We start from the raw sequence: 24,337 nt of genomic DNA on the forward strand, positions 1-24,337 counted from the left end.
TTACTACTCACATTGATCACTACTTATAAGCAAGTGACACTATAAATGCTGATTTTGAGTATCCTGCAGAGAACATCAAGATRGACAGGCTTTATTGCAGTCTCTGCATGTCTCGCCTTTAAATTTTTGTCTCTACTAAGAACAGATTCATGATGATAAATAAGCAGGCATATTCCTGTATGCTGCCAATAGGAATATCGAATTTGTGTATGAAATATGTTCTGTTCAATTTAACTTATTTGTCCACAATTTTGAACAACTCTAATCATGTAGAAAAGCTCTGTTAAACCAATCTTTCCTGCTCCTTTTTGTTTCCTACACATTCCTCTCTTGCTGATGAGAAGTACCTAAGCAGCAGCCTGCCTCTACAATGTATTCACATTGCTGCCACCTACAAAATTCATCCTTTTTAAGCTTGAACACTTAAAGCTACTTAAAAACATTAATCATATTTCAATTCAGTTTGAATTCATTCAATTCAAAATGGTGATGGAGAATACTTCATATCAATAAAGGTCAAGACACATATTTAGGAGATTAATTTAATGTTCAGCTGCACTGATGTCAGTCTTAGCCAGACTGTACCACTTTTCACCTGCTGTGAGAAAAAATACTATGTATGCATGGTAGAACAATGTGAAGTGATTAATGATTACTGATGAGCAGACTTCAAAAGGTTCGGAAGTAGCCTGATATAATTAGACTGAATTTTCTTTTTTTATTTCYTTTTTGTAAAGCTAACGTGCATGCAAAATGCTTGGAAGTAGTCTGATATGATTAGACTGAATTCTCTTTATTTTCCTTTTGGTAAACTAATGTGCATRCAATCTGGTAAGCAGAAAATAAAATAATTGAAATTTAAGAAAAATATTTGAAAGGTTTTAATGCTCAATAAAGAGTGGATAAGCACCAAAACCAAAATCATTCTAACCTTATCCAATTGTATAAGTTCACAAACAGTCAGCCTAAAATGTATATGCAAAAGGATTCTATTATAGAATTTCCAGTATTGCCTCTTGCAGTAAGAAAGTATTACTCAAACAGCAACACTTTATTTTTCTGGCTGCAACTCAGTGGTATAGAGCTTTGTGAAAATTCAAAAAAAAAAAATCTGTTTCAGATTTTACAGACTTAAAGACCACCAATTAATGTTTGTTTCTATATTACTATTCACATATGGGACACGGGACCAAGAATGTCCCATCCAAACTTGGACTCAACTTTATTAAGTGCTTCATAAATATAGAATACTTTCATGTATAAAGTCATGCGTATGAAGTCAAATTATACGTGTCATATAATTTGAAGACACAAACATCATTAATTACTATTATCAAGAACACAGAAGAGAACAAGATTATGAGGACACAGTTTGGCTACAGCTTTAGATGTATATAGTTCAAAGACTGTCTGATCATTTCCTTCTCAAAGGAACAAGCTGATCTACAACACAGTCAGAGCTGCATGGACAAATTTACCACCTGATATATCAGAAATTATTAGCATTGCAGAAAAAGAGAACCTCCTCCAATGACAACTGTGGTAAGCAAAAAGAAAGGGACAAGTTAAAACTAAATAAAACATAAGAAAATTTTGCTTTATATAACTTTGTTTGATATCTCACAAGATTAATACACATAGTTTAGCATGACATCAGATGCTAATCAAAGTCTAATGCCAAGGAGAACTAGACGTCTTCATCTCAAATAAAAAGGGCTTCCATAGAGARGGAATTGTTATACCTCACAAAATGAGGTTCACATGAGTGAGCCATGAGAATTCATGGGGTAAATCTGGACATAAGCAGGCAGAATTTCCTGTTCTCATCTTTTTTTAAATTTTTATTTAATTAAAAACTTTGTCAGCCCTCACCTGCTCATGGACTTGAGATGACCTTACTACTTTAAAACAAAAAGACATTTTTCTTCCAGAGTATCTGCACTCCGGACTTCTTCTATCATATAACATCTAAATTTATCAAGAAAATGCAGAAAGACTTTTTAACTACAAAATATAATGGACTGTATTCTTGGTTGCTGTTTTCCCCAGGATAAATAAGAATCTGAATGAATGAACCTAGGGCACAAAATTAAGTATCCTGCGTCTGCATACAAATTAGTTCACTTTGTCAGAAAAATATAGATGACTTGAATACAGTTTATCTAATACGTAATTCATTAGAAGAGTAGTATTTCCACTTTTCCATTAGTATCAACAGCAAGGAGGAGTTAACAAAATCTTGGCTCATCCTGAGGGACATGAAGACATGTCTTTCTGTCTTTTCTTTTAAATTTATTTCCTCTTATAAATCCAAATTTGACAAGTTCTCTTTACCATTCCTCATCCCAATCACCTTAGTGAGAAGCTGAACTGCAATTTGGCACTTTTTATCTTCACCAAGGGCTGCTGTAAGCAAGTCAGCTTCTGGAAGACACAAATGGCTGTCCTTTCTGAAAGTCTGTCCTTATAATTACAGGATCTTAAAGATACCAGAATCTTTTTTTTTTCTTTTTTTCTTTTTTTAACCACAAAATGTCAAACAAATCGGCATAGTGGACAGGACTGGTGCTGAAGTTCAGTTAAACTGCTTTGTATGAGGTGAAAGTACTGTGTATATCAAAAATAACAATATCTACAATAGTCATTTTACAAAGTACAGAGTGCCTATGTTTGAGAATTCAAGATATAAAACAACCATAAAGTTACAGGAAATCCTTTCCAGGAAGATCAAAGACTACATATGCACTATAGAAAGCCAGAACTGGAAATCACAGGGATACAGCATTGTAGATGAAGAAATCTGTACAGAAAGCTATTTATGCAATATTTTATAGGYTTGCTTTGAGTATCTGGGCAAAGGTAGTCACAACTGTTTGCACGACTGTGTGGCTATGACTGAGTAGAAGGAAGAAGTTAGCGGACRTAACAGTAACCTTTCTCTCCTCCTTACCCCTAACAATTGCATGTTTAGTGGTCAAATCAGATGAGTTTTCGTGAAGAAGTCACTAGAAACAGCCATATGAATCCAGATGATGTGACATATATTTTCTGGTGAAACATCAACCTGACAGTGACAGGGAAAATTCAAGCTTACAAAAACAGACAAGGGACTGACTTTTTTCATAGTTCTCATTAAAACTGGTATTCAAGAAGAATTGAATGCCATGCTGGAATAACTAATCACTGCACTATACTTGTCACTCATCCTTTCTCCATCTACTGAAATACGAAATTCTCACTGGAGGTGAAGATAGCACAGTGCTATTGGGAAGAAATCTTTCTCAGTCTTGCTCAAGACAMTGACCTCTTCCTCAAACCAACTTCACTGACATTTCTGTTGCTACTGAAATGCASAGAGCCTTTTTTCCAAACTGCTAATTCAGAAATTTATATGGCATATAATCATCAGATGGTGTTTTAAAGGCAAAAAATTTTCATATCTTAATTCACTTTTTGTAATAAGTGATAAATTTAGAGGGACAACTTTATTTAGATATTTTACACTTCTTTTATTGCTCAATATTTCATCTAATAAAAAACAAGCCAAATTACAATTTAAAATAAACAATTTAGCTGTATCGATACTTTTAGGCAAAGCTATAGAAATATATAAATAGCTATATAATTTGTATCAAATGACTATTTGAAATTTAGTAGCTAATATTGACCATTTATTTGAATCTTTAACGAATTCCTTCCTCAAATTCCTATTTTAATATTCAAAATCCTAAAAAGATTTTAATTTAAAATGTAAAGAGGCAAAATATTCTGATAAATTCAGAGAATGTCTACACATTCATTATAAAATCATAAAATCATCATCATATATTTACAATATCAGCATGAAACACATACTTCAGTGCTTGTACTGTCATATTTGACTGACAACATGAAGTACAKCAGAAAATAATTCTATACACAAGGTACTTCATATAGAACATTTATTTTCTAGTAACAGGCCTTGAATCAGCAGAGGTTTACTAATTTGTTTAACTTCATATACTGCAAATAGTTCCACTTAAGTCACCAGGAGTACTAAAAGCAAATCAAATTAAGAACATAACAGCATTGCAGTATCAGGGTCAAGGTTAATACATTCAATAGTGTTCAAAACACTATCTGTAATTACTAAYATACCTACTACCATTGCCTTTTCAGTTTTTATTGCTTTTAAGATGCTAAAATTWAAAAAGCCAGTATTTCCTGTACATTTATTTCTTCCTTTACCTATGCACGTATTTCCCTCACTTGATTAAATAACATCACTTATTTTATTTAATATAATAATACTTAGTTCTACAGATGTGAACCAAGCACCAAACAGTTTTGAGGTTGTATCATTTCATACGACTAGCCCAGCAACCTGACTCCTTTAACTGCAAAATTTCTTTCTCCACTACGCMACAGTACAGGGGAAGAAAAAGAAAAAATTATGTACACACACACAGAGTCTGTATTAAGGAACTGTTATCATGAACAGATGAAAATTTGATATATAAATCTATAATTAATCTGTTCACCATACTGTCTCTCGTATTGATAACACATACTTCATCAAATAATAAAGTGTTGGATAATCAAGTTCTTAAATTTTGATCCTTGATTCAAACCCTGCTCAGTCCCCCATCTGGCAGATTATCACATTTCATGTCCCACTGAGGGAATCATTCTGCCTTAAAATGTCTGAGTTTTTAAATCCTGCTGAAAGAGATCAAACWGATCTGCGTAAAAGAAACAAAATATGAGTCTTCCCAGTTTGTACAAAAGCACTGGATCCCCAGGCTGACATTTACTAGAATGTAAATCTACTATCTGTGTGGTAGGCAGAAAAAGGAACACAACACACATCATGTGCCAGAGAGACTGCTGGATGCATGTTTTGGTGATTCACGATATAATTTACGGACCACAAAATTTCAGTGCAAAACCTACCATGATTTCTGAATAACGTGAATCAACATGCAACCTGAGCACTCCAGCAGCATATTTGGAATTTCCCAGTTTTCAGATATAATTTAAACCCCTATTATTTGAGGTAGCTACTTTGCAGACCAGGCAATGGGCTATACAGCTATTATTAACAAAGTGGAAAATAAGAGATTTTATTTTGGCTTGTGGGAGACAAGTATCATCTTGAGAATGGAAAATACTTCAGTCATTTTAAAAGGTCATGTTACACAATAAAGAAGGCCAGACCTTTTAGTGATAACAATAAGATAGTGATAAAAGTAGCATTTATCTACAGATCCTCAAAATGATTAAGTGCATTTTTATGTGGTAAGTAACCTAAAGTTGTCTAGTAAGTAAATGTGTTTCAAAGTGCTCCTAATTTGTATAACTTACACTCTATTTTAGTAGCTTTTAAGGAAATTAAACCATAAAGAAYTTACAACATGAATGACCAAATCTGAGCATAATTTAAGCAGAATAAAACAAACCTTCACGGTACTTTACCTTAGGATTATTATTTATTTTTAACATAATTGTCCTGTATTTGGTGGGAAGATGAAAAATGCTATGAGCTTTGGTACAGAAAATCACCTCAAAAAAATTTAATGGGGAGCAATTACAGTAGAGAGGCACAGCAACTAGCATTATGGTTGTTTTCTGACAAAATGAGACAATAGGATAATGTTAGGAGGTAGTATGAATTTCATTTGTTGYGTTGTACTCCTAGGTATTAATTTATTGTGAAATTGAGTAACAGCAGTTAAAATGCTCTGAACAAATCATTTTATGAAGAAATACAAAATAGATTGAACTGATGCACAGATTTACACAATGGTGCATTTGTACAAGGCAACAGAGYTCAGTCAGCTGTAGAGAAAATAAGCTAGTAACAGGACATTTCCCACGAGCAGGTAATGGTGCAAACTTTGCAGCATGGTTTGCTCACAGTTGGCAATTTTCAGGCCTTTAATTCCTTTTAGGTATTGCATGTGTTTCAAAGTAAAAGYCAATCTAAAGTACCTCTGTGGAAGTACACCATCTCCAGTTCACAGATATAACTGAACTATACAAATAAGGAAATTATTTTCCCTTTTACACTGTTCAAATCCCATTCCAAATTACTACCTGATATGCTCTTTGCTGAACAAATGTAAGAAAAGATTTGAAACATGGGACTAGAAGTAAATACTCTTTCAGGCCTATAATTTATCACTGAAAACAGGGTCCTTACTTTAAAAGACTGCTTGCCTAGCATTTTTGAAAAGAAAGAACATCATTTTGTCAGTGTGCTGTTACATTATACAGATGCAAAATTATACATAAATAACTCCAATGCAGCATTTAAGGAAAAAAAAAAAAAAAAAAAAAACCACCCTCAATTTACCTTTTCAGAAATTCTCTCTATGAAATACCAAAGCTTTTCGTACTGTAGTATAACCAGAAATCATCTTCTCAGTTTGAGCAGCAATTTTTTCAGAGTGGGCAAAGAAAACTCATCGCTTACTGCTTAGAGTCAATCACTTTAGATTTAATAGTTTTGGAGCAACTCTCTCAAACAGTCAGACATTGTCAGCAACTGCTACTGCTCTGCCATGAATTCATCCCGTGTAAACCTATGACCCCAAATTTAACAAATACCATCCTGAGCTTGAAAAAATCCCCGATTTTTTGTATCACAAAAATGTCTCAACTTACTTGAAAGTCTTTCTCTTCCAGGATCTSTTTCCTCCACCTGACAAGGAAGGCAGCACAGACGTACAAGTGGAAGTGAGAAAAACCCTCTGGTTCAGACTGAAAAGAAAATATCATTTGAATGTACAAAGTCAGTTTTCAACAACGTACCTAACACCCCAAAAGTATTTTTATGCATTCAATACCAACTAAAAATGTAAACTGAATCTATTTCTTTTCATATTGCAAATATGTTCCTATTTCATCTGTGCCAAACCCATTCATAGGTATAACTTGTACCCCAAATTAAGGTGAGGTATGCAACTATTTYTCAAACTTCAATTCATTCTTTACAGATGCGATTCTTCCATTTCCGTTTTTGTCCATTAGCTTGTATCCATCATGAAATAGTGTATGATATAGTTCAACACTGAGGTGTGAATGTATGCTTCATCTCCATTATTAAGTCTGGTAGTTCCATTTTATATTAACAGCTTTTTGATTACAAATTCTGCTATGCCAAATTATTAATCATTTTACAAATATACAACTTGGTCAATATTTGACTGATTGAGAGTTTCTTACTGAAGAAAAAAAGCAAAACAAAAAAACAAAACATTCAAAAAACTCCAGTTCTACTCCTTGTATCACAACCTTTAACAACTCAGGTATCTATACACATCTGTCTCCCACTCTGCTTTCAGTCACCAGATACAGTCACTTTATAAAATTCAAATAATATATTAAGTTTTCATGATCATTCCAAAGAGTTTAGACAAATTTGTGATTCTACTTTTCAAAGACCTCACTGTAAGTTTTTTATTTCCATTCCACTTGGAACTTAAGAAATAATTTTAACATTACATTATCAATGAGATCGCTGTGAACTAACGCTACATAAAATCTCATTAAAATCTCATTTAAAAATAATTATGAAATTAAGCTACAGAATCTGACAAATGCAGGGACACTTAAACACTGATATCTAAATAATCTGTAACATCTCTTCAATACACATCTTCAAAACAGAGCAGATTTTTTTTTCCCCACCATATTCTCTACTGGTCACTTCATAATTGYAGCTTATTACTTAGAAAAAATACAGTGTTTTACTCAGGTAAATTAAGTGAAYTGAAACAACTTATTACTATATAATATTCACAAAGTTGTACAGTAACGTAATTAAAGGTGGAGAAGGAAAGGATTTCTCCTTCTTACCCTTTGACTGATAAAAGYGCAGTTACTTTACTGCACTACAGGATATTGGTACAAACACCACAGTGGCAGCTTCAGAAACTAAAGATCATCCTGTACAAACTGATAACAGCAAAGATGAGATAGTGCCTATGATGTTCAGGGAAGTTTTAAGTTTTAAAGTATAGTTTGAACTGAAAATAAAAATGAATTAATTTGGGGAAAAGAAAAGGAATATTTTGATTATAAGATCCCTTGATATTTTTCCTTCTCTAGGAAAACTTTACTAGCATAACATGAGAGCACATTTTAAAATCCTRGGACAGCCAGAGCATGTAGTAATTTAACAAGATTTCTCTCTGAGCTTATCTTAATCAGCAAAGTCAAACTAAAGTTCAATTTACAATATTAAAACTAAATTTTACGGAACTTAATATCATGTATTCACTGCCATCCTCCTGAAAAATCCACATCTTTTACTTTAGCACTGGCATTCTCCTCAAAATGGAAAGTTAATATACGTAAAAAAAATCATAAAAAGTAGTATCTCAAAAAGACATAGTTGAAGAAAAAGTGGTGCTACCACCTATTATATCAGACATTACTATGGCAGTATTTAAGAAATTCACTCTAAAAATGTAGGTCTATTCAAAGAAAACAACCTTCTATTTTATTCTGTAAACACATTTATAGACCTTGTAATATTTTATTTTTTAAAATAAAATCTTTGATACTTTTATAACATTTTTATCTTAARATGATACATCAAGAAAATATTCAACATTTCCTTAAATTAAGTCTTGAAAGAATATTTATTTTCTAGAGTTTTTTAGCACTGAATTACAACCAATTTCTCACTTTTTCATAAATATTTAAAATGTCCTTTTCAGTAGTAGTTTTTTGTCATATATTAAATGTTTCTATTACTGTGCAATACAGAATACGGTCTAGTAAAAGTAACAATCTTCTCCAAGATCGCAAGGCAAATAKGATGGTAATGTCCAATGAAACAGAGTCTGTTTAAGTCTACAATCTGTACAACAAAACATAATCATATGTAGACATGAATCAGTAAGTTAAACAAAGGCAGATGAATTCAAGTGACACCTTCCAGAAGGCTGGGAGTATACACAGTCAGTGGTGAAGAATTACTGGCACAGTAAGAACTAGTTCAATGACTAAAACTGGAGAAAAAGCTAGCATCACTTGGTGAATAATGCTCTATATTTAAAGCTACTTCAGGGAATGGGTAACTGTGAAGAGGAGGGCATTGGCCTAAGCATTTGTAATTAAAGAAGGAAAATGACGGTTGCACGATGGCGASTTGGATAGAGTCAGTAAATAAAGGTGGATTGAGATTGTTGACCAGAAAAAGAAAGCAACAGAAATGCAGGTGAAGGCAGATAAAGAAGAATAAGACTTTTTTGCAGATGGAGAAGTAGAAAGCTAAATATTCTGCAGGCAGCAAAATAAGAACAGAATATGTTTTTCAAGATGATGGGCAGGATGATGGGGAAGCAACAGTTAGATAATGGAAAAGAAAGAAGGAATAAAGATGATAATTAACTAAGGAAATTACTTGCATTAAGATAAAAGTTATTAAAAATTATAAAACATTAACCAAAATAAACAGAAATAACAGATGAAACAGGCYATGCAATCCATCCTGTTGTCCCAAACTCAAAATGAACTAAATCTAACYACTCCTTAACAATTTATACAGCTTGTTTTAAAGTCTTCCAAAAGAAGGAGGACATTTCATAACATCCTTAACTAAGCATGTTATTAAATAAGATCCCATGCAGCTTGAAATTTTTCCCCATTATGTAAGTCATCCTTCCTACAAGTTCATTAAAAAAGATTACTATGTAAGATACATTTATTTTCCTATAATGCTAGTATTAATATATACTAATCCTCTATTTTCCATCCCTCTCAATTCCAACATTATTCTTCAAAAGCAGAGGGGGGAGAGGGACAATGACRAAAGAAATCTGTCTAGAGATTGAAATGTTGCTTTCAAAGTCATTTTACAGTAACTGTCTCAAAATTGTTTATTTTGCTCTGTTACACTGACTCACAAAACTATATTACATAGGCAAATGAGATAATCATAGTATTCCTTTTGTGACAACAGTCTAAAATTCCTATTTTGAGCCCATGAGTTCAGTCTATTACTATACAATAAAGTCCTTCCAGAGCCAGAAAGACAAGAGAAACGAGCAAATACACTCAAAACACTAATTATGAAAATTGAAAATGTTTAYGAAGAAATGCTGAAATAATATCTGGAAGTATATAAAAAACTTCATTTTCTCTTGAAATTTTCCTCTTCAGCCTTTCTTTTCAAAACAATTTCTTTCAGCTCTTTTAAATGAAACCAAATASGTTTAAATATGCAATTCATTAGAGAAAAAATGCATATTCCCTATAGACTTAAAAATTCATCATGTTTCAGAGATAAGATAAGGCTACAAAGTATTTGTAATGGATAGTTTCAGACAGTTTTGAAAATTGAGTAAAACAGCTAATGCATAATTGCCTTTTCTAACACCTGCTACCTATTATACTTCTCCAYTGTAGCTTTTGAAGTTACAAATAGTTTGATCTCTAAATGTACAAAAATGCAGACTACAAGCTAAAAGCTATTTAAAATCAAATATAAGCAATGACCTTGATTTAAATATTTTAGCAAAAGATCAAGACAGATGTACAACCTTCCCAAAGACTTATTCTGAACATATTACCAACAACTCGGAGCACATTATCTAAGAACCATCTGTCATTATCAATAAAAATCATTTAGATTGTTAACATCACAAATATTGCAATGCCATGCAAAAGTCAGATTTCTTCACTGGCTGAAATGAAAGGCATTCTTTATACTACACTCCCCAGACTTCTCAAATTAGACAATCACTGAAAGAATGTGCATAGCAAAATTTGTGGTACAACTGGCCWGATTATTGTCTAGTCAATGATTAGTCTAACCTGCCTCCTATGCCCTGGATACTTCAACATTGGAAAAGCATAATATCTCATGGTATTATATTTGTCAATAGACTAGGTGCAACACTTGATTATTTTTGAAGTACCCAGAATAATTAATGCTATGAACTAACGACAAGTATTTAAAACACTATATTTCACGCTCTCCTAATGCCTCACACTCAAGGACTTCCAAGCATTTTATCATTACAGATGAATAAAGCAAATTATGCTGTCATAATTATTACTCTATTATAAAGAGCTGGCAGTATAGTTGCAAAGATTTTTAAGCAAATTTTCCAAAATATTTAAGACATCTATGGCAGAAAGACAGAGAAACCAGCATAGGATCATCATAGACAGTACAGCCTGTGTTGGCTTCTCCTCCAAAATTTGCCTTTTCCATCAGAGCTCCTAGGAACTCTGACTTCCTAGGCACAGATGCAATTCACTATCAAAACTTAGTTTCTTGTTTTCAGACAATTTGACAGGCAACAAAGCACTGGCATATCACTGAGAAGTCCATCTAGCTAAGTGTCCTATCTCCAGCAGTGCCATGACCATTAGCAGATGRCTAGAAAAGACTGTAAAAACAGCGCAAGCTTATAGCAGTACCTCCCCAAAATACTCTTCTGCCCTTCAGTGATCTCCTGCTCAGACACCTCCTTAAGACAAGCTGTAGAGTATTTGTATTTAAGTCAACAGTTGGTTTGTTTTCACTGATCTGTCCAAAGCTTTTTGCAACTATGTACCAAGTCCTGTGGCAAAGAATTCCAAAATGTAAGTACATGCTATATAGCATGTCTGCCTTCTACCTCACACACAGTAGTTTTATTTAAAGCAGTTCAGCTATTGCACTAAAAGAGGGTATGAACAACCATTTCCTATTCATTTTATTCACGTTATTCATCTTTTTTCCCCTTTATATCTCTCTACCATTTTCCCCTTTGTCTCTTTTGCAGACTAGAATTTTTCTACGCTTCCTCACAAACAGGAGCTGCCATGTTTGCTCATCCTTCTTAAGCATCCTTTCCTATATTTTTCCATTTTTGAAATAGGCCTCAAACCGTACACAGCATTTAAGATGCAGACAGAGTATCAATGCATAGTGATGTTTGTTCTTTTTCCTTCTTACTAATTCCTAGCCTTTAATATTTTTTTCTTTTCTTTCTTGACTGCTCCAGAGCTGACATTCTTCTCTCGCTCTTGAGTACAAGTTAACTTGAAGCACATTGTTGCACAGGTAAAATTAGGATCGTCCCCATGCATCCCACATAATCCACTTTATTTTCATCTATATGAAATTCCATCTGCCAATTACTGCCTAGCTGGTCAGCAGCACCAAGTCCTTGTGCAACTCCTTGCTCCTTTACTACTCTGAACAACAGGGCACTGGTAGCAAACTTGTTTTCTCGCTTCTGTATCTCTTTTCCAGTCATTACAGAGGAAACAATAAAATGTCTAATTCCTGCTTGAGCAGGGTGGTTGGACTAGATGATCTCCAGAGGCCCCTTCCAACCTCAACCATTTGGTAATCCTGTGAAATTCTCGTAGGATACCACTTGTGATTTCTCTTAATTCTGAAATTTGCTTCCTTACTCTTACCATTCATTTTCTGCKTTTCAGCCAGTTATTATCCATAGAAGGGTACTCCCTTTAATCCCACAGCAATAATTTTTCTTTAATAGTCTTTTGTGAAGAATTCTGTTCACCATTTTTAGAAATYTGAGTAGACCACATCAACCTTCTGCATATGCCCATCGGCTTTTAAAGAATTCCAATATATTTGTGAGGTAAGATTTCTCTTTACAAAGGTTATGCCATGTGAAATCTACTTATAGTGAAATAACATTATGATTAACTTTAGCAAACACTGTATTTTAGTCAAGTCTCCTACTTCTCAGCTTTACAGTCAGTCATATAAATAAATTACAATTACCTTGTGGTGATAAAAACATAAACTTTTTGATGACATGTTAAGAAGAAATTTACAGTTATACATAAATACTTGTATAAAAGAGTTAGCACGCTTTGGATTGTCTTCTATCATTGCTTTTGTTTGCAAAGAAAATCTCTGCAAGCTATTTTGAAGCAATAATGTAACATAATATAATGTTTATTAAAGTTTTATTAACAAATATTTAACAAATACAATATTTATAGCATTGTACTAAAAGAGTATCTAATTCATGACTTAAATCAGTAATTTGGTTATACCATCAGGTTATCCTTAAACATTACTCCATGACAGTTCAGAAAATGCTTTGGAAAGTCAAAACGAAGGCAAAAATGAAGTACAAAAGGTATGTTGAAAAAGCAGAGGATTCTGAGCATTTCTCACAGTCACATAGACATTAATTCATTTCATTTGTTACTACAGACATTAGTTCATTTAATTTTTMTGGGTCAAGTTTAAAAGCATAAACAGGATTAAGATGAAATAGAATCAAGTTGGTTGTTTTAGTCTTTTACYTAGTTCCCTAATGAAAAAAATGTGCAATCTGTTCCACATCTGTGATTAATTTTTTAATAATTTCATTATGACTATATACAGGGGGATAAACCTAAAAGCAACAATGTCCAACAGCACATGTCTAAAGTAAATCTAATCTGATAATAACACAAAGTTAGATGATTTAGGCTAAAATAATAAAAACAAACCAATTTACAATCTGTAGGTAAGACCAAAAGGTAACTGTCTCTAATTCAAACACCTGCCAGTTAATAAGATGATAATTTCTGAGCCTGTTTGATCCTTTCATTAAGACCAAATCTGATCCAAACAAATTCATAGTGCTTGAGAATCTGTAATGGAAACTAAGATTTTCAAGTCAGAAAGATCTTGCAGAGCCAAAATACCATGGAAAAGTTATTACCTCAATCCTTAYACCTCTTTCCCTTATAGAAGGGCAACTAACTTACTCTTTCCCCTATAGAAGAGCAACTATTTCAAAAAAAATATGTATATATATACATCAATAGTATTCACATTTCCTATTTCTGCTAAGAAAGCTCAAAAGAATTAGTTATCTTACATTGTTTTACTAAATCTGACAACTCTATGCTGTGCAATAAGTGCTGTGCTTAAATACTTATGCCCTTTGCTTTCCCTAAAAGCAGAAAGCACAGGCATATAATGTGTTATATTTCTTGCATGGGCATAAAGCTGAAGAATGCACTTCCTTATACTCCTTAGTTCTGAGCAAATTCCTCCATGGGAGGTGTAAGGAAATCGAATTGGACAAACTGAAAGAGGAAATACAAAGATGACACAAGCAACTGTACAGGTAAGTCKCAAACATCTACACACTTTGAAAGTCTTCTGGCTATTTTCCAGATGAATTTATTTTGCATCTTTAATTTACTTAGATCTACTCTTTTTTCTACAGGCTATAAGATAGACTTGAGTGAAAACTTCCAGACAAAATATTTTCAATGGCATGCACATCTGCAGTACCAAAAYCTAAAGTTCATCTAAGCTCTGTCTACTCTAAGTGACAGAAAGAATGTTTATTTCAATGTGTTTTTTATTTTAAGCTAGGCTTATATATGGGCTCTAATTATTCTGAAATTCTTGTCCAGCTGGAAGAAAGTTGTTTTTTAAGCTTTCTTTTAATTAAGACCTATTAATTATATCTGAAATTACTAATGTCATTTGAAATTAAATATTTAAATTCAATCTCTAGTAGTGACTTGACACTAATTAACTGGCCAAGAATGTGGTGAAAGAAATAAAGCTGTGTCACATTGGGTTTTTTTCCCCTTCTTCTGACTRCTCAGCAAACTGTAATAATTGCTTTTATACACAATAACTACGAGATATGATTTACCTTATCAAAGCATATAATAAATCTAGATCATTAGTAAAAATACAATGATTTAATTATGAATAACTTCATTCTGAAGCAAAATATTTTCATATAAATGTTAACTTGCTTTCAGATGCTTATTGATTTGAAACTACACATGGGCAGGAACCATTTATTAAAAAGAATAGTTCAACTTTTTCTCCTGTGAGAAAAACTTCAAAAGATCATCATCAGAATCAAAAGTCGATCATACTTCTTCAATAACCTGCTTTAAAAAGGAAAATGAGCACAAATAAGCAGTATGAATAATATTTAYTGAACTAATTCCCTACTTCAATTTTTGAATTTCTAAACTATTTACCTCATGTATCATTCTAATTATTTTTCCAGGTCATTCCCAGAGAATCTTGATGCTGGGAAATTAATTAATGGGTACAATACAGAAACTGTCACTTTTATTTAAACACAATTTCAGTGTTGGCCTCATTTACATGTTTTCCTTTATACTAAACAATAGGATTGCTGAACTTTTTGCATTATATTGCTGGTTCATTAAAAAGAACACAATCGTAATTCCCTTCTGCAGATATTCATCAGTTATCGCATTTTGCTGAAATACATAAACCAAGAACAAGACAACCACTAGAGTTTTCAGCCTCAGCATTTCAGAGATACTGAAACAGTTGTCTAACAGTTAATTGTCTGATTAACTGATTACAGCTTTAATAAAATAGATACTAAATTATCTGCTCAAAACAGACCTATAAAAAGTATGGTTAGCTTAAAGCTTCACAATCACACACACAGCAGAAAAAAACATCTGAATAACTGTACAAATACATAGGACACATTTATGCTGAAAAACTAAAACCAAATGAACAGTATTAAAACCTAATAGTTTGTTATTCCAACTTCTCAGAAAATAATAATATGTTTAGGTGTACTTTGCCAAAACAGAATTCAAAGACATCCTCTCACTGAGTATTTTGTAGGCATCTTACGTGAGTTCCTGATTTGGAGKCTTACATGTCAACCTCTTTGGACAAAAGTTAATATTTTGATTACAATGAATGATGAAATGAAAGACTATAGGTCATCTGAGGAAAGCTTATTAAGTAATTCAGTGAACATATTACTAAAATCGTATCCACAATCTAAGATTCCCACATCTGTAAAATGAAGGGATAACTATATCAATGTATGACATTAATACTTTGTGGAATATTTACTACTGTATTCTGAACATGAACTGACATTTATACCAAAACCTATTGAATGGTCTAAGAAGGAACATTAAAAYTCTAATTTCTTGAAAATAATAACTAATAAACTATCAAGAGAACTACTCCACTGCATTTTTAAGGAATAAAACAAATACGCTCATGATATCCAATCAGATATTTTCTGACAAATCTTCTGGTCTTCTTGACTAAGAAGAAAAGTGGCTAGAATAGGCTAAACAGAAATACCAAAAAAGTAATTAAGCAGGAGCTATGGCCTTCCTGTCCTGTTTTCCAAGCTGAGATATAGTCATGACACAGAGCCAAGAACAACACACAAGTTCCTAGCAGAATCATTACAAAGATACTCAAGATATGCTGCTTCTCAGAAGGACTACACCTGCTTTTTTATCCTCTTCYCTCACCACTAAACTACACTGCATTGTCCAAAGTAGTGCTAAAACTCCTAATTCCTGATCACCAGTACTCCACTGAAGACAAGAAAATAGTTGGAATGAGCATCTTCCTCTACTTGCTGGCCTACATAAACCTTAACACTTCCTCATGAAGACAACGCTTTCTTGCAAATCAGCACACTCTAATTTAAGATAGAGACTGATTAGTGTCTACCTAGATTGGCTGAATGTTTCTGCTGATGATCTAATTGCACCAAGGTTTTTAGTGACCATAAGACATAACAACATTCTTTGGCCTGTGCGCTTTGCAGTTCATTTAGCTTCTGTTACAAYAAACATACCAATAATGACACAGAAAATAAGGTAAGCAGATGCAGAAAGCAGCTAGTATTATCTTCAGTGATTAAACAGCAAGGAAAGTACATAAAACCCACGAACAATTAGCTAGCTACTCTTGAGCCATGTCCAGCACTCAGGTATCATCACTCCGTAATTGTGTTTCTGCAGAACTGCAGTCCTCTAAAAGGGCTGATGTCAAAAGCAACTGAAAAGCCAACAACATTACTCATTTCAAGTATCTCATTTCTGAGTATACTCATTTCTGCAAAATGACAAGATGCTGCTACTATGGAAACAAGGGGGAAGCAGGAGTCTGTCAGGCACAGCTCACTGAGAGCCCATAGGAGTCTGAACTGCAGATTTGTGTGTCCATAAAGGAGTATAGGAACCAAAGACAAAGAACGTAGGGGGGAGAATGTTGCAGCCTAACTGGAATTAAGTGAAATGAAGAATGCATGTGTAATGAATCAGGGCTCAGTACCACAGCATACTGAAGAGAATCCAAAAGTTGGAAAACCTCTTTATCACATCCCTAATTTACACGGAAGGTATTCAAATATCATATTGATAATCACATATAAAACTTCAAGACATAAAACTATACTGCAAGTGCTCAAATACAAATGAAAGCAAATATTTAGCTTCAAAAAGTGAAAAGGTATACAATAAAATATTTCAAAATTTATTTTATAAAAATTTCCCCCCCCCCAAAAAAAAAAATCACAGGAAGGCTTACAATTATGAAAATGTTATGTAAAAAGCAGGTGTGCTTTTTTTTTAAAATAAAACAAAAGATATCATCAACAGCAGAAAAGGATTTTTCCCTGAAACATGAAACTGAAGTTAAAACATACCTAAAAGGCATTTTTCTCCACCTGCAATCTGAGCTTTAAAAAGTATCATTAATGAAAGTTGTTTATACCTTCCAGAAAGGATAGATTGATTTGTTTTCCACTAACATACTGGGTTTTCCACAGGTTTGATAAAGTACTATGTACAAAGGAAAAATCCATTTAGAAAGAAGAAAAAAATCCTGTTTATTAACAAACAAGAAGACAATTAGAATTTAAACTTAAAATACTAATAACACCAATTTTATACAATTACCAATACAAATACCAATTTATACAATAAACACCAATTTTAATTCTGGCTAAAGATATTTCAGTACAATTTATATGAAAATTTTTCAGCTACAAGAAAATTTAAGGATATTCTGAAGATACAATCTTTATTGAGCTGCCCTGTATTTAATAATTTATATACAACATCTTTCAAAAAAAATCCATTCTTCATTTACAGAACAAAAAGAAAATGGTACACTTGAGAACATCTGGCCATTTTCATCCATAACTTTTTGCAAAAGACAAAAAGAATTGACATGACCACATTTAAATGAAGAAGCAAGAAAAATCAGGTCTTTTGATTATCATCTCTATTGCTCTAACCATGTTTCTATTCTGAAACAAACTACGTATTTCTGCTTAGAATTCAAGAAAGCAGCTGTATAGCTTTTTATATCTATTTACCTTAGTCAAGATATTATTTCTATTTCCTAAGTCACTAAATAAAACTTGCATGTTCAATACTAAAATACCATATATTTATTGTGTTTCATAAAAATACCATTAGAAATTAATTCAAAGCAAATACAAGTTGGAGGTATGACTTCTATTTATTACTTTTCATAATACCTTCTTCATTCAGAGGTATCAACGTGATCTACAGATTTGTTATCCAAAGATAGATGAAGGGCAAAGAAATCACAGTATATACAGTGTAGTTATTGCCATCTATCAACAACAACAACAAAAGATACATTAAAACTATACAATACAGTGTAGAGTAATTGTATGGGTATTTATGAAGATCCAAATTAAGACTATTCTGAAAGACTGCAGATTTCATTGACCTGTTCTTGGTTTGCCCGGGCTGTTTTTCTTCCCAGAAAAGAATGTCAGAAGATCAGGAGGATGCCTCTGGAGGGAAAGGGAGATTTCCTCAGGAGTAACCGAGGGCATTTAGGAAGGAAAAGTTCCACTGATCACAGCCAAAAAGCAGTAGGGGAAAAAAAAAAAGTGTGTGTGTGTGTAATAATATATATTATACACACACACACACACACACACATATATATACACATACAGCAAACTGGTGGCCAACACCAACTAGAGTCAGAAAGACTGATGAGAAGATCAAAAAGCGCATAGGACTCAGAAGTGATGAAAGACCTCTGACAGAGGCCAGAAAGGACTCTGAACACCTTGCTATGATTCAGAAATTCATTAAACGCACAGACACTACAGCATTTTGGTTTGGATCAGAAGTGTTCTCTTGTAGCATATCATACAATCATTCCCATGTACTTTCACATACTGAATTGTGGTTTGCATTGCATATCCACACCTATTGCACTGAACTATTTACTAATGCAGACAAAGTTAGAAATCAAGTCTGGAAGCAAACCATACAGGTAGGAAGAACTACTCTGTAGCACATGATAGACTTCCTACAAAGTGTTTACATCCCATGTTTCCACCAGTTCTTGCAAGCATAATGGGGAAAAAAATGAGAGCCAGACTGGAAATCTGACATAATGCTTCCTGTATATTCTCTGTCTGCAAGACAAGACAATCACGCACAAATAAAAACGTTCAGCCAAACTAAACTGCAGAAGAATCTGCAAGTTTATCTCAGCCATCTGCTCACTTTATAGGGAAAGAATGTTCCAYGCACTGGAATAAATTCAAAGCCTTCAATCTGTCTCCTGTCAGGAGAGAAATGCAAAATACCCATGGATTTCCATTAATTCTTGAACTAGTCAAACACCTTTTGGAGTTCTGGTATTCAGAACCAGAGAAATAATACAGCCACAACTCTTAATACCTTTGAAAACAAATTGAAGGTTTCTCAGACATGGGTAAGCATTTATCATACAATTGTTAACAATCCGAAGCCAAACAGACAGCACCATCTTCCCTCTAGGAGAAAGCATAGGTAATTCATAACTGTTAGCCCACCCTCTCCTTCATTTTTCATTCTTTATGAGGAAGCATGGACATGTACAACTGCTAGTCCAACCTCCAGTAGTAATAGTATTCATCAGTAATCTTCTTGTGAGCCTTTACRATGGCCCTGCTACTTGACTTCAATCAGCTGAAAAGCTCCTTTATTCTGTTATCACATCAGTGCGAGGGAATGAATGCCAAGGACTGAAAGCCCTGCGAAAGGAGCACAGCCATGCTGYTAGAATAGCAATGAGCCTCATCCGCCACTACTGAGCACATTCTTTCACTCTCCCACTCTTGCAGAGGAATGCATGCATGGCAAAAATAAATACCTTTCAAGTGCAAATGCTAGGAGACTATGTATAGAACAATATACTAAATCCAGCATATAACAGTTTAATAAAGGGAGTTTAAAGTTGAAATAAGTGATGTAATTAATAATACAGCTAAAATTGGCAGCCACTGTGTTACATTTGTCAGAAGAAAAAGATGGGTAGAATAATTATTCTACCAGTGAAAAAGATACTCAGAATTTCAGTACACAATGTCTCACCTATTAATATACAACTGTCCTTAAGCTCTTTCTTCTTTTTTGCTGATTGAAGGGCCTAATCATAGCTCTTGCTCATTACAATTAAAAGGAAAAAAACACAATGGAGATCCAAAAATGAATAATTTTTGATATTCTATTTACAATAAGTAGTATATTTTGGTGGCTTAGCCTGTCCCCCTCCTATGCTGTTTACTGTTGTACACACTGCTTTTGATAAAACAAGAATTTTCTTTATCCTTTAAGAAATCTTTACTAGCATGTCCCCTGAATCTAGACCACTGTGCCTACAAAGTTTTCAGACAACTCAAGCAGGAAATTGAATTTATATTCATAATTTAATATCATAGTTAGGAATAACTGAGGGTTTTTTTAATTTTAAATACATCAAATACACTCGATAAAAAAGTAGATTGTGCTTTAACAAGAAAAAAACAAGTAAACAAACAAAACACATCTTTCCAGCTCAAATACATTGGTGGATTTTTAGGAACAAATGCATTATAAGATATTCTATGAACATTTCCATTTCAACAGTCAGTTATGACAAAACCGATTTTCTGATCAGCTACAAAACAGTATTTTTTTTTGTGTAGAATATTTTTTAAAAGATTTCAATCAAATTCGTTTTCATAACGATACTGAAAAATTATTTAATAAGACAATCTTGCATGAGTAAAAACTCAAGAAGATAGTTTGGCTGAATGAAGGAAAGATAGCAGAATATCAGGCAAAGAGAACACAGCAACCTTCCTGGAAACAACTATTCTCTTTTAAACATTAGGTCAACAGTAGACTCTAAGTACAATAGTTCTCTAAGTCCTATACTTCGTGATCTCCAAGCAAATACATTTACGCTTCTATTTCCTTACAGTCACTATAATATTCTGATTCTTACCATTCAATTAAAATTTTTATTAAAATATTCTGCAGGCACTAGGGAAAAAACCCTCTTTGAATGCGAGTATATATAAATTACTGTGTCTTTTAATTAAGGATCAAGAGCTTTCTCCTGATAGTGCTGTAGACTGCTCAATCAGAAACAGCTGATTTCTATAGTGAGCTTCATTCATCAGTCCATTTTAGAGCAAAAAGGAATATAATGAGGTCTCTCCACCACAAAGCATTTGTCAGCATCAGCTCCTACTTGGAGGAGCAGAAAACAATCTTTGTGTCCCTTCTTAGGGAAAGGCATTGATGTAGCAAGTAAATAGGACTTCTGACTAGTGTTTTGAGAACATGAAGTGACATCTCAGCATACAGGACACACGTTGTAACTTCATGAGTGACTCAACTTACGACATTTTCTTGAGAACCTACAATGATCCAGTGAAATGTTCTTCCAGAGGAATGTTTTAAATAGCCTCCTGTACCTCTTTATCACAGTTGTGAAAAGCCCAAAACTCAGGATAAAGCTCTATGAAATTCCATTCCCAGTGAAAATATACATCTAAAACAGTGCATCTGAAGCAGAACTAGCTTTTGGTACATAGCATTTTGGTGAGACTCCTTTTAAGTAACATATGGAGCGATCTCTCAGCCAAGGAAGAGAAGAAGACATCAACAGAAAAGAATAAGTAGTCTTTTTCTTATTATAGGTGAGCAACAAAAACTAATTATGCAGGCATCCTAACAAAGAATATTTGTAAGCATGTGCAAGCAATAAAACTGAATTCCATTTCACGCAGAAAGGGGCCTGACAGGAATGACTGCTTCCAGTGGGGCCATTCAGACACTCACAGGTGCTCCTCACCTACTCCCACATCAGCGCTGCAGCTTCCTCTCTGCTGCGGGACACGGAGCATGCACTGCTCAGCTTTCCAGGCGAACCGCGCCTGCTCCCAGCCTGTGACAGCCGGGATTTCAGCTTCTGAACTTCCCCATCTGCTTCAAGCCCTATGTATTCCTTAAGCTTAACTCTGTCTGAAAAACAATAAAGCTGAACTAGAATAGGATCCTCCTCACAACTATGGGCAAAAGGAACAAAATGGAAGGCACTTGACAGATGTTTCATCACCAAGGGCTTTGGTGCTGTCAAGAAAGCGCTCATAGTTCACACATGGTTTCAACAAGTACCATTATTCAAATGCATGAGGCTGCCTGCACGGATGCTCAGCACATATGCCAAAATTAGWTTCCAAGACACGTGCCTGATGAGCTGAAGAACTCTCAAGTTTAATAACATGCTCTTTTAACGCAATGTTAATGAATTCCTGGACATCAGTTTCAGGATTAAGCTAGAGATTAAGCATATAGTTTTCATTTTCTTYAAATGTTACATCATGCTCAATATTAAAAAGCAGTGTCAGCAGCATCAGTCCACAATCAAATTATGATACTTATGTTTATATTCAAACATGACKTTATACAGATTGATCAGCCACTATCAACACCTTTCATCCATTCATCAGTTTTAAAATAAAGCTCACTACAGTAGATTGAACCATTTTAATATRAAAAAATCTATTAAAAGATAGTAACAAACTCAAGACTTCCAAAAAAAACTCCAAAACAATGTTAAAAAAAGATATTTTAATGAATCCAGAGATAGTTCTGGTTGTGGTTAATCTTTAAACAAGACTACCTCAAATGACGTTTTAGGTACTTTACGCAAAATAGTCCAACTGTTGCCAAGATTTATTTAAAATCTCTTTTTTTATGAATTGAGTTTAATTACCTAGGACTATATTCATTACAAATTTTGAAAATAAYGTCCAGTCTAGCTCTCCAAATACTTTCCCAAACATGATCTTAAAGTAATATTCCTCAGTCTGCTGTTGCTTATTTCTACTTTTTTTCTAGACGATAACAAAATTTTCTGGAATCAATGTCCCATAAAGAAAATTTCAGTATCACTCAAAAAAATCAACAACTCTCACACCAAAATTAGAAAGTTTATAATGAAGCTGTTTTTAAATATGTTTTAATCTTTGGGCTGAAAGATCTGTAGACAGGAAAATAATGTGAACTTTGTATAAGTCACTGCCAATAAAACAATCTATCTTCAAAAAGAAGAAAAACAGAATGTGATATAATAACTTTATAATAAATAACTTTGATTAAAATGCTGCATTAAGTAAAGTATACAAAATTATATACTTTGGTTCTTTTTTAACATATCAGGTGTAAATTTATGTTTACACTAGTGTTGATGAGCAACTTGCAGGACAYGGGTTTTTCTGTTTGTTTCCCATAGTTATATATTTTCTCGCCATTTGAAACTTTCTGAATATTCTCATTTCTAAATCCTTTTCACTTTTGACAATGATCCATGCCTACTTTCTGCTGAGGAAAAGGCATAAAAGGCTTACAWGTTCAAATGTTTAATGGGCTTATGAAGAACAATGTTGTAAGAAGGATTGCTTCAACAGTTTGATAAGATTAACACAATCAATCAGTTTCACCAACACATGTTGCCATCAGAAATATCTGTACTGCAGCATCCTTAGTGGATGCTACTGTATTGAAATGAAAAATCCCCAATATTGTCTCTCAAATGCAATCTTACATGGAACATAAATGGAAGTACATTGAATGAAAACATTTACAAACACACTCCTCTTACCAAAAGAATAAGTTTGTAAAAATAAAGCACAGCAATGTGTATGCTTGTTCATGAAGATGTATGTACATTTATAAAAAGTACATGCAATTTTTAAACTAGTTTACATGTATGGAAAATAACATTTGACAATTTCTGGAATTGCTGAGCTACACAGGCAAAAAGACTTAGTTGCAAATTAAAATATTTACAAAGTACTTTGTAAACAAAGCATACAGTATACTTTATCCACATGCTATGCTGTAAATAAGAATATATAATGTTGTACCTCTGTCCTCAATTAGAGATATTCAGAAAGTCTGAATGATAAAATAACAGACCAGCACATCTGGTAATTAATAACAGTTCTGATTCAAAGAATTGCAGAAAAGGAAATGATATCTTATCTCTATTATAATTTTGCCTTCCTGGCTTTGCTGTTCTGGCAGTCATAATATTATCTAAACAGTGTTTTATTCCCCTCACTTGCTGATTTTATTAAATCTTCTAGTTTAAAAGATCATCCAAATTCCATTCATAAATAAAATTAACATGAAAACTGGTGTAGCTCTAGCACACWCTGTCAGATCTTACAGATTTATAACCATCCTGTCCTAACCAAACTCTTCGTACAGGAAAGAATGGAATAYG

General features: G+C 33.5%; 1 protein-coding gene across 1 annotated transcript in view; it reads right to left on the reverse strand.

Moving 5' to 3' along the window:
* Window positions 1-24,337, reverse strand: part of TBC1D22A (TBC1 domain family member 22A) — a 193,118-nt gene that overhangs the window by 37,309 nt on the left and 131,472 nt on the right. Inside the window, exon 12 of the mRNA XM_085326332.1 lies at window positions 6,646-6,741. Coding sequence (XP_085182458.1) covers window positions 6,646-6,741 — 96 coding nt within the window. The remainder of the gene's footprint in view (window positions 1-6,645; window positions 6,742-24,337) is intronic.

The sequence above is a fragment of the Rhea americana genome, unplaced genomic scaffold, assembly GCF_003343005.1.
Source record: "Rhea americana isolate MKP2758 unplaced genomic scaffold, rheAme1 scaffold_1, whole genome shotgun sequence".
Lineage (NCBI taxonomy): Eukaryota > Metazoa > Chordata > Aves > Rheiformes > Rheidae > Rhea > Rhea americana.